General features: G+C 48.9%; 1 protein-coding gene across 1 annotated transcript in view; it reads left to right on the top strand.

Moving 5' to 3' along the window:
• The first annotated feature begins 8,870 nt into the window (after positions 1-8,870).
• The window catches only part of Cd70 (CD70 molecule), a 4,166-nt gene continuing 1,457 nt past the window's right edge, over positions 8,871-11,579 (top strand). Inside the window, exons 1-2 of the mRNA XM_021218499.1 lie at positions 8,871-9,211; positions 9,915-9,948. Of these exons, the coding sequence (XP_021074158.1) occupies positions 9,047-9,211; positions 9,915-9,948 (199 nt within the window). The 5' untranslated portion in view covers positions 8,871-9,046. The remainder of the gene's footprint in view (positions 9,212-9,914; positions 9,949-11,579) is intronic.

Raw genomic sequence — 11,579 nt, 5'->3', positions numbered from 1 at the left:
TCCCCAACTTGCTTCTTGGTCATGGTGTTTGTGCAGGAATAGAAACCCTGACTAAGACAAGCAGTAAGATGCTTTAAGTGGGGATTAACAGGCCATACTAGTAGAAGCATGGAAGACAGTGTTTTAAACTGTATAAACTGTGTAGCCCTAGCTCGAGAGAGAGGTTTCAGAGGAAAGGAATTTTAGTATGTGGCCTTGAGACTGTTCTTGTAATATCTTGTTAAAGAGTGTGGCTGGTTTTCGCCCTCCTCTGAACAGTCTGCTTGGGGCTAAGGTTAAGAGATTCAGATTACTTGCATTGACAAGGGGAGTCTCAAGAACTCTCTGCATAGACTTCGTACTCTAGTTTACTCTCATCAAGAGTGTTTTAATCAAGCATAGTAAGCTTAGAAAAGAAAAAAAAATTAATGTATAGATGGTTCACATATTAAAGGGGCATCAGAAAATGCAATGAAGCTAAATTCTATGTTCAAGGATATTAAATGGAATTGAGGGAGTGGTGACCTGGGGGCAAGATTTCACCCAGGTAAGCTTATTATATCTTTGCAGTTGAACATGGGATAGTTATATCATGTTAGGGATTATTATTACCTGGTTATTGTTTTCATTTGGACTTTTAATCTGGAATAAACTATAATCCAGAAAAGGAAGGCACACCTGAGATCCAGATTTTGAGGCTGGAAGACACAGGCTTTCAATCCAGATCTTGATGTGGGATAACAAACACTTTTGAACTGGATCTTGAACCATAGTGGCCATGAAAATCTTAGGCCCAGGCATGGTAGGTAGAGCATGCCTTTGATCCCAGGAGGCAAGGACAAGCAGATCTCTGAGTTCAGGGCCAGCCTGGTATAGAGCAAGTTCCAAATAGGAAAGAAAAAAAAAATCTTACAAGGCATGATGGACACCACCATTAATTGCAGCGCTTGGGAGAGAGGCAGATTTCAGAGTTCAAGGTCAGTCTGTAGAGCAAGTTCTGAGATAGCCAATATTAGGCAAGTGAAGAAGTCAAAAAACAGAAAGCCGGTGATAATAGAACAAGGGGCCATGTTCCAACCTCAACAAGCAGTAGAACTCAGCAGCTTCGGACATGTGGCTCTGGCTTTAGAGTCCAGAACAGAAGGGACGACTGGGACAACTGATGCTGATTAGCTGGGGCTAAGAAATTAGCAGTGATTAAGAAGAGACCAGCATCACTGAGGTGAAATCTGGGAAGTGTTTTCTTAGAGCACAAAGAAGCTGTGTTCTAGAAATAGCCAAGGTTGTAACCTCATGCTGCAACTGGACATACTAATGTGTAAGAACCACCCAGGTGGTACTGGTTTTGAAAGCATAAAGGGGTCATGGAGAGCAGATAAGACTTGGCACTGTGATAGGCCAGGAAAGGCCATGGGTGAAGGTACAGCCTCAGTTGCACCTCAGTTGACGGCCCAGGACTGAAGGAGTCATGCAAAGGAGTTGAGGCTTGGTACCATGAAGAGACTCTATGAGAGACTATTGGTGAAGCCCAGTTGAAGCAGAAGACCCCAGTGTATTGCAGATGCCAGTAGCATGGGATGATCACAAGAGCAGTGGAGTGGAGTCAACCAGAGTCTAGAGTGCTACAGAAGGTAGATCTGGAGAAATGACCCAAACCCTTTGGCAGAGCCTAGAAGATCATATGTAGATCTCAGCCGCTAGAACAAGAAGCTATAAAGTTAAAGTTGCTGTGGAGACCCCAAGATGTTAGAAATATCAGAGCTGTGGGAAAAGCTGCTAACAGGTGTGGGACTGTGATAGGCAGCCTATTTTGGTTGAATGGGACTTGTTCCCGTGACCCAGTAGAGAACTCTACAAGGGATGGAAAAGCGAGCCATGTTCCCAGAGACAGGTGCCTGACACCACAGAGCCCCCAACTCCATAATTCTGTGACTATCAGTCACGCAGACAATGTCCCAAGCTTCTGGCATTCTGGCCAGACTCCACCCCCACAGTTACCTGACTATAGCCAGGTATGCTCCTCCCCATAGTTACCTGGCAACAGCAAGAGAGCTCAGCCCACTATAAGAGGGGTTGCTTGGCCCCTCCTCACTCTCTTTAAGCCCTCACCTTTCTTACTTTCTAGCCCTCCTTCTCTTTTTCCCTCCCCCCTCTCTCCAAGTGGCCATGGCCAGTCTCTCTCTCTTCCTACCTTCTCTCTTTACCCCTACCTTCCTACAATAAAGCTCTAAAACCATAGACTGACTCTGCTCATCATGGTCTGCCATGCTTGAACAATAGAATAGGCTTTCTCCTAATGAGGCGTGTCTAACCTCCCGCCAGAAGGCCTTCCTGTGCTCCAGGCAATGATCAGACCAAGCACTCTTGCCCGAGTGAACCATCAAGTGCCCTATCCCCTGCCCTCTCCTCCCTTTGGCCCCGGGGCTCAGTGCCACCCGGGGGCCCCCATTCTCTTCTCAGCTTTTCCAAGGTGTCCATCAGTGTATGGAATGCCCAAAGCTGGAAGCCTAGTGCCTAGGACTGCCCCTTGTCCACCACCCACCAAGCTGAGGTCAGTGGCTTAACACAGCCACCCACCCAGAAAAGCGTGCGGCAGTGTCCACCCACCCAGAGCCCCAGAACTTTGGCAGGATATGGGTTCTTTCCCCTCTCTCCCCCACACCCATGGCCCCACAAACAGATATGTGATCTGCTTTTTTATTTTGATGTTATACAGGATTACAGTTAAGTGGTTGGATGAATCTTAATAGAGACTTTGAACTTTGGACTTTTAACATTGTTGAGACTGCTATAGACTATGGCAACCTTTGAGGTTGGACTAAATATATTTTCCATTATTACTATAGCTAGTTGTGACCCTCATAGACTCATGTATTTCAACGAGCATATGGTGGCAAAAGAGTGGTCCACACTCACCCATCACCATATCCCATCACCATACCCCATTAACACAGGTACCCATCACCACACCCACCTATCACCACACCCACATATCACCATATATCATCACCATACCCCATTAACACACCCACCCATAACCACACCCGCCCATCACCACTTCTCTTAGTCAAGGTTTCATTGCTAGGAAGAGACACCATGACCAAAAAGCAAGTTGGGGTGCAAAGGGTTTCTTCAGCTTACACTTCCAGATCATTGTTCACCGTCAAAGGAAATCAGGACAGGAACTCTGAGGCAGAAGCTGATGCAGAGGCCATGGTGGATGCTGCTCTCTGTTGCTCCCCATGGCTTGTTCAGCCCGCTTCTTATAGAACCAAGACTGCCAGCCCAGGGATGGCCCCAAATGCCCTGCAGTAGAATTCATGGAAGCATTTCCTCAACTAAGGGCCCTGTCTCTGAGAACTCTAGCTTGTGTCAGCTGACTCACAAAACCAGTCAGAACACCACTATTCACCTCAGTCGGCAGCATCACCTTCATCCATCACCCCCACGCACCCCTCTTACATTGTAGACATGAGATGTGTCTGTCACACTGTGAAGGTTCCTTATTTTCTTATTTCATTAAATTGAAAAATACCTTTCATCTGCAATTTAGTTTGCTGGGAATTCACTGGAAATAGATCTGAAGGAAGGACCCTACCTTACACTTGATGGAGAGCCACAGGCCATGCCCACCACAAAGCAGAATCACAAAGCACCTTTTTGATTTCAGTTGCTGCTTGAATTTGAATGAGATACCCCACCACTCATCAAAGGCGTGTGAAAATGAGGTGAGTCCCAGTGGCAACCCAGCAATTAAATAATGTTTCCATAGGAACGTGAGGTGCCTGGGGGGAGGAGCTGAGGAGTTGGCTCAGTGCTCAAGAGCACTGCCTGTTCTTGCAGAGGACCTGGGTTCAATTCCCAGCTGACCACCACCCACACTCCAGGCTGAGGGGAGCCAATCTCCTCTTCAGGACTCCTCAGACTGCACTCATGTGCACAAACCCACACACAAGCATACACACACATGCATGGAATTTAAAAAAAAAAAAAAATTGGTGTTCCGAGACACAGTTTCTCTGTGTAGCCCTGGCTGTCCTGGAACTCTACAGACCAGGCTGGCCTTGAGCTCAGAGATCTGCCTGCCTCTGTCTCCAGAATGCTGGGACTAAAGGCGTGCACCACCACTGCCTGGATATAATTAGATTTTTTAAAATAAATAAATAAGGTCACTAGACTGATAGAAAACAATACAGTCAGCACGCACCAGCTTACATGGCTGGTGTGGAAACCAACAAAATTCCTCTCTGGAGGAAAAGGTTATAGGCTAAGCATTCTCACTCATCCACTTTCAAACTCCCGTGGAGGAGACTCAAGAGTCCACACTCACGTAGCACTCAGGACGGTTGTGAGAGTCCAGTGTCTAATGTGTGGTCACTTCCTCAGTCCCTCCACCATCTGAAGTTTCATCTTGAGAACACAAAATCCTACAAAAAGTTCACAAAAATAAAAGCCTGAATTAAAACAGGTAGACCAAAACAGAAACACTCTACAATGACCGCATAGTTCGATGGCCCCATAGACTCCCAGATATTATAGTGATCACGGGTATGTGGCTCCAGACAACCCCCTATTCACGCTGCAAGGGACCCATCCCCTGAAACTCACCCAAAGGGGAGTGAAGGAAGGGACTATTTGGAACCAGGAGAGCCTAGGCTTGCTGGGTTTTGCCAGCCTATCTCCATGACCTCAGCATCCACTTCTGCCTCCAAGCTTCCGCCCTGACTTTCTTCCCTCAGCAGTGTGATGGAGAGCGACCTGGGAGTATAAGGTGAAATAAACCCTTCCTCCCCCAAGGCTACTTTTGGTCATGGTGTTAATCACGGCCACAGAAACCCTGATATGGTCAAAGTACATCATGCACAAGCAGGAAGAAGCAACTGGGGGGAAGGGACAGGTAAGGAAAAGATTAAGTTTAACCAAGAGAAACCTTCACTCAGCACTTTCAATATTTGCCAGACACCTAGGTGCAGGATGGGAGAGAGAAGTTTCCAGTGGTCCTGAGGAGAAAGTAGAAGGCTACTGAGGCGAGACTGATGTCCGTAGGCTTCCTGAAGGAAATGGACTTCTTCCTGTTCCTGTGGTTCCATGAGTCAATCCTCCGAGCCCTGCCCCACCCTCTCTACCACCACTCCATCCTGGGTGAGGCTCAGTAGAGTGTGTGGGGGGGTGGCCCTACAGGTGGGGGAAAGCCCTGCTCTTGGCAAACCTCCGCAGAGGTTACATGAGCAACCTTGTGACTTCCCTGCCACTGCCATGGAATTCCTGGGGTGAATTTTTTTTTCTCCCTTATTCAGTTTGAAAGGGATCAACCCAAGATGTGGCAGACCAATCCCCAAGGGCCTCTAAAAGGGGCAGAAAGCTCATTTCCCAGCTAGGAAGCAAGAGAGAAGAAACTGAAGATTCCCCAAGAACCAGAAAGCCTGCTGGGCTAGAAATGAAAACCCAGCCTACTGTAGTAGGAGTGTTAGCACCAACCTTTGTATCCAGCATAGCCCCAGCCCCTCACTGGGGAATTCTAGCAGGCGGGGAGACTTTGGGGGATGAGAAGGACAGGACAGGACCAATTCATCCCTGAACACACCAGCACCCCTCCCCCAGAGGAATCTAAGCAGGGACTCTACCCCAAGACACGCCCCAAGGGATGAGTGTGGATGAATGATGACTGGGCCACACTTGCCAACTCTACACTGCTCTAGCTTCCATCCTCACCACTGCAAATGATGATAATAATATTAATAATAATAATATTATAATAATAATAACATGATGTAAATCATTGGTACGTGGATTCTTTATAAAGTTCAAAGTCCTCCAGCTGTAAATTTCCCAGTGCACTTCATAGTTTTATGTCCATACAAATAGGGTTGGACAAGGCAGGACTGCATTTCCTTGATCAATGTTCAATGCAGGAGGGCCTGGAACACTGCATTTCCATGGAGATGGTCCTAAGCCCTATAAGAATGTAGGCAGAAAGGCAGAGACCCCCCTAGGCCCCTGCTTCAGTCCCACCTTCCCTCGCTGATGAGGAACTATAAAGAGGAACCAATCCTTCCCTCTCCAAGGTCACGGTGTTCATCAGCAATCAAACCTCTAGCATGAACCACATACGTTAGATGCCTCAAAGCCCCCATAATGGAGCTGAAGAAATGAGTTAGTTATGAGCACCCGCTGGGTCTCTCGCTGAACCTGGAGGGCTCCATTTCAGCTAGGCTGATCAATGAGCTGCCGCAGTCCTCCTGTCTCTTTTTCCTAGCAGGCTGCCATTACAGACAGGCACTGATGAACCCCACTTTCAGGTATCAAACTCAGAGTTCCCATTCTTGTTTGATGGGGCCCATACCTGTAACTTTAATTTTTTTTCCCAAACCTTATTTTCAACAATGATTCTTAAACACTTTATCCTTCCTTATAGCCCACCACCCACCAGAGGTAGTGGGAAAGAAATGATACAAGAGACGTGGACCTGTTTAAGAAAGGTTCTTTGGAGTAGCTCCTGCCTGTGTGGTCCGAAAAGCACTTCACAGGTCAGCCACTGCAGCTTGGTCCGCTCACAAACGCTTCACGGGTAGACCAGCAGTCCGATTTGGTAGAGTCAAGATAGCAAACAGGAATGAATCTGCAGCAGTGGCTCTACCTAGCGCTGAGGAGAAGCTCTCTCTCTCTCTCAGTGGTGCCTCTTTCAGGGAAGTGAAGAACAGCAAAGATGCAGACCCACAAGCGTTGCACAGCTAGCTCCATAAACCTAGCTCCACCCTCTGTCACTCTGCCCCTGTTGCTGTCCATCAAGTCCTATTTATACCCTCCAAACCTCATGTTCTCCAAGGGTCTTGCCTCAGCACTCCGCCAATCAGCCCGGGTCCGAGGAAGCTGCAAGGAACTGCGGCCCACCACCGGAAAACCTTTGGGTGCTTTTTTTACTCTACCTATAGAGTCCTGACAAAGGCAGTTCAACTATACATGTGTGTTGTTAGCAAAGATCCTTCATCACATGTCCTTTCACATGCTTGCTTTAGCAGAGCATCCTCTCTGCTGTGCCTGCTTCAGCTAAACCTTCCTTCACGAGTCTGCCTTCGTCTGTCACCTGTGTCCACTTCAAGAAAACACTCTTTCACATGTCTGCCCCAGCAAGACACCATCCAACACAACTGGCTTTCCAAAGAACCCTTAAGTTTCCACTTCAGGACCTGTATCCGCTAAGTCATATCCCCAGCCTACTTCATATTTTTTTTTTTTTTAAAAAAAAAGGATTGTTTTGTTTTAATGTATGTGTATGGGGACGATATGTGCACAGGTGCCCAAGGAAACCAGAGTTGCCAAATACTCCTAGAACTGGAATTTCAGATCATTTTAAACCACTTGACATGGGTGCTGGGAAGTGAGCCCTCTCTCTGGGATAGACACACTCAACCTCTGAGATGTCTCTCCAATCCCATGTTAATCTCACTCTATCTGAATTGCAGGAGACTAGATCCAGGGGCCACTGACCAACTCGTTCTCCCCATAACAGAATCTGAAGGTGGTGGTGGCCTCTAGCTGGGCCAATTCAAACCTGTTTCAGAGGCAACCTCTCCCTGGTACCCTACTCCAGTAGTGAGTATCTCAACTTCGGAAAAACTTGAGCTTGTAGATGTGTTCCAACATCTCATCGAACGGTCTGGATTCTGGGTAAAATAGACTTCCGTGAAGAACGCACGGCGCTCTTGGGGTGCCCAGGGAAGAGAAGAGAGGTACACGCCCCAGGCCTGCCAGGCTAGGGCAACGGCTGCCCAGCTCAGCAGCTCCTGCCTCACGTGTTCTCTCGCCTCTGCCACTTCTAAGTAAACTCTCAGCTGCTCACTCTGCTACCACATCTCATGTGGCAAAGAGGCTAGGACAAAGTGGAGGCCACCTGAAAGCACCGGGCCTGGTTGTCCACCTGTCCGTCCGTTCTTTATTGTCCGACAGCTTCGTATATTCGCAGAATGAACTGTCGTCATGCCCACCCTCTTTCCCCTCTCTAGTCCACTCCCCTCCTCCTCCTGCTGAACATTTTCTTCCAAGCAAGTGCCAGCTCCCCACCCCTGTAATCGACACTGCCTTACAGGCTTTCAAGTCTCTTTCCGTGTGGGCTGCACTGAATCGTGGGCAGGAGGCTGGTTTTCTGGGGCGATGGCGACTTACCGGTGGCCATAACACTGAAGAAAGTGACTTTCCTTTTTCAACAACCAGAACTGTCCAGAAAGCCTCAGGGAGGGGCAGAATCTCATGGCCCAGCCCCTATCCAGGCCAAACCGTGCAGGGGACAGACATCTTGTGCTAATTACCACAGCTGAAGTAAGTGTAGAAGTGCAACGGCTGTGTCCACTTTCAGGTAGGATCATGTTCTCAGTTTCTGGGTGACATGGATAGAGGGGGGACAGTAGCTAATCAATATGCTAGCTATCAAGACCAAGCCAAGTGTGGTGGCTCACACCAGCAATCTAGTAGTCCTGCGGTCAGAAGGATGAGTTAGAGGCCAGCCTGGGCTACATGACAAGTTTGACACCTGCTTGAATTACTTGAGGAATTGCAGGTCACTATGGACACCATGGCAAATTCTAGGCCAGCCTGGGCTCTACGGTGAGTTCCAGTGTGAGCTGTTTATAATGGCCCCCATGGAAGAGCCTACAATTGTGTCCAAATATTTTGGGGAGCACAAGGCATCCCTGAATATGGATGCTTCCTGATTTCCTAGCACCCAGCCCAATACTGAACCACTAATAGATGCTCAGTGAATGGTTTGAATGAATGAATGAATGAATGAATGAATGAGCACCGAGCAGAAGGAGCAGGGACTGAGTGCCCAATCGGAAGCCAAAATCTTCTGTGCCTGAGGGACAGGCTGAAGCAGGCCTGTCTGTGGGATGGCAGAAGGTGCCAAAAGCTCCAGGGGATTTCCCTGCCCTCCGAGAAGAGGCCCAGTTCTTCCCCTGCGTCGGACATCCCCGAGGTTCTAAGGGCAGGTCAAGGCAGGCAGAAGCTTCAAAAGCTCGGCTGAGGAGGCTACAGCTTCCCGCTGCCTTCTGGCCGCTGCTTCCCTGCAGGGATGCCGGAGGAAGGTCGCCCTTGCGCCTATGTTCGCTGGAGCGGGACCGCGTTCCAGCGCCAATGGCCATGGCTGCTGCTGGTGTTTATTGTTGCGATTTTCTGTTGGTTCCATTGTAGCGGACTCCTCAGTAAGCAGCAACAGAGGCTGCTGGAGCTACCTCAGGTGAGAGGAGGAGAGAAATAAGAGATAGAGAGCATCCAGGTGCCCATCGCTGGAAAGGACCAGACAGGCGCTGGGAGGGTGTGCCTAGCGGATGCGCTAGAGCGCAGGCAAAGGACGAGAACAGGGGCGGAGTGGGGCGCAAAATCGGAATGAGATGGATCTTAAAGAGGAAGAAGAGACAGAGAGAGGATAGGAGAGGCCGACTATGGAGGCCAGGCCGGTCCCAGCTGCCCAGGAGCAGACGAGGGATCTCGGACTGGGAAAGATGTCATCTTGAGCGGCCGGGACGCTTTGGTCACCCCGACTTTCCCTACCATGCCCGAGATTGACGCACACGTTGCTGGGGGCTTACCTAGCTGGTGCTGAGGGGGTGGAAGAGATCCCCAGCCGCCTGTGGCTGAAAGGCCAGGTACCGCCCACGTACATCTTTGGAGAAGTAGTGGGAAGGGTGGCATGAGCCCCGGGTTCCAGGAAAAACAAACCTTTAGATAGTTTGGGCGATCTTGTTACTTTGTGTGAGGCCTGAAACTTCTCGCCGGCCTCTATAAGACTTTATGGCAAAGAAAAATCAACGGAAAAAAAAATCGCAAATTGGGCCAGAGGGATGCAGGATGGACTGCAGCCTGCCAGCACACAGGACCAGAGAGCCTTTCAAGCCCCAGGCTCTAATGTGCTTTCTTTATTTTCTGGTATTTTCTTCCAGCCGCACGTAGCTGAGTTACAGCTGAATCTCACAGGTAAGGCTGGGAATCCATCCAATGGGATGGGATGGAGGATGAAGGCAAGAAAGAGGAGGGAGGAAAGGAAGAAAGGATGAAGGCAGGAAAGGGGGAGGAGGGAGGAAAGGAAGAAAGGAGGGAGGGAGGGAGGGGTGGAGGGGTGGAGGGACGGAGGGACAGAGGGACATATGAGGGGAATGGCCTGAGTTGGCTGAGCCTAAACCCAGCATCCAGGAAGCCCCTGGTTTCATCCTCAGCACCACATGAGACAGGCTGCTTGTCCACACTTGTCAGCCCAGCACTAGGGTAACAGGGACAGAAGGGTTAGGCATTCAGGAGTTCAAACTCATCCTTTGCAACGTTGGGAGTTTGAAGCCAACCTGAGTTACTCTGAGATGTGGCTCAGTAGGTTGAGCCCTAGCTCTAGCAGCACCTAAACCCAGTGTGGCGGTGCACACCTGCCATCTGAGCATTAGAGATATGTAAGCAAAAGTACCAGGAATTCATAACCAGAACTCGAGGCCCGCCTGGGCTATAGGAGGCCTTGTCTCAAAAGAAATTGAGAAAGGGAGAAAGAAAGGAGAGAAGGAAGAGAAGAAGGGGCAAGATGCTGGAGTAAATGGGGGGGGGCATGACCTCAGGAGCATCCCGACTTGTTTATCCTCTCCTTCCCTAGTGATCCAGCTGCTCTTATCCCTTTGTTTCCTCAACCCACCTCTAAAAGCAGGCTGATCTTAGTGAAAAGGGCAATGAGGAGCGCCCCCCCCCATGGTTCAGGCATGGAGCACCCACCTAGAATCCGAGTCTGAGGGGCTAGGATGTCAGCGGCAGAGGACTTACAAAATGTATGAGACACTCTGGGTTCCAAGACTTCCACAAGGAAAACACAAGTGCTGAAATATAGGCAGAGAGTTAAAGCAAGGTGGTACCGTGTCACGCTGGGATTGGATGCCTCCTTCGAAGTAAGACCCCGTGGGATATGGTGAGGCACATCTGTCATTCTAACACTACAGGGCTGAGGCAGAGGCACTGCAAGTTCCAGGTCAGCTCAAACTACAGCAAGATTTTTGTCTCCACATTTTAAAATAAACTTCTAGTAGTGACATTTATTAGTACTTAGTTAAGGACCTTGGACCTTGACATTAATAACCAAGTAACCATAACTTTAATAAGTCCATCCTGTCTGGGCACACTGGTTCTTCTAGTAAGCAGACAGCAGACTAAGGCAGAATCATCATGAACTGGAGACCACCCCAGACTGTATAGCTAGATCCGTCTCAAAATCAATAACTGGTTAAACGGATTTCCTCTTTCTGCCTCCGTTATTTGTTAAGGTTCCCTTCTGGGTAGAGGCTTTAAGCTGCTCTAATCAGTAATTAAGATATTTGAATCAACCATTCTGCTACTTTTTTTTAATTGCTGGAACAAAATAACAAAACAGAATAATACACAAAAGCAACTTAAGAGAGATGGCATGAAGGCAGGAGGCTGCTACCAATGGTCACTTTACATCCTCAGTCAGAAAGTAGCAAGATGAAAGTTAGTGTTCTGCCAGACTTTAATCCCAGCACTTGGGAGGCAGAGGCAGGCAGATTTCTGAGTTCGAGGCCAGCCTGGTCTACAGAGTGAGTTCCAGGACAGCCAGGGCT

This window comes from Mus pahari, chromosome 18 (assembly GCF_900095145.1).
Source record: "Mus pahari chromosome 18, PAHARI_EIJ_v1.1, whole genome shotgun sequence".
NCBI classification, from domain to species: domain Eukaryota; kingdom Metazoa; phylum Chordata; class Mammalia; order Rodentia; family Muridae; genus Mus; species Mus pahari.
The sequence above is the reverse complement of the archived record's forward strand: the minus strand, read 5'-3'. Positions and strand labels throughout refer to the sequence as shown.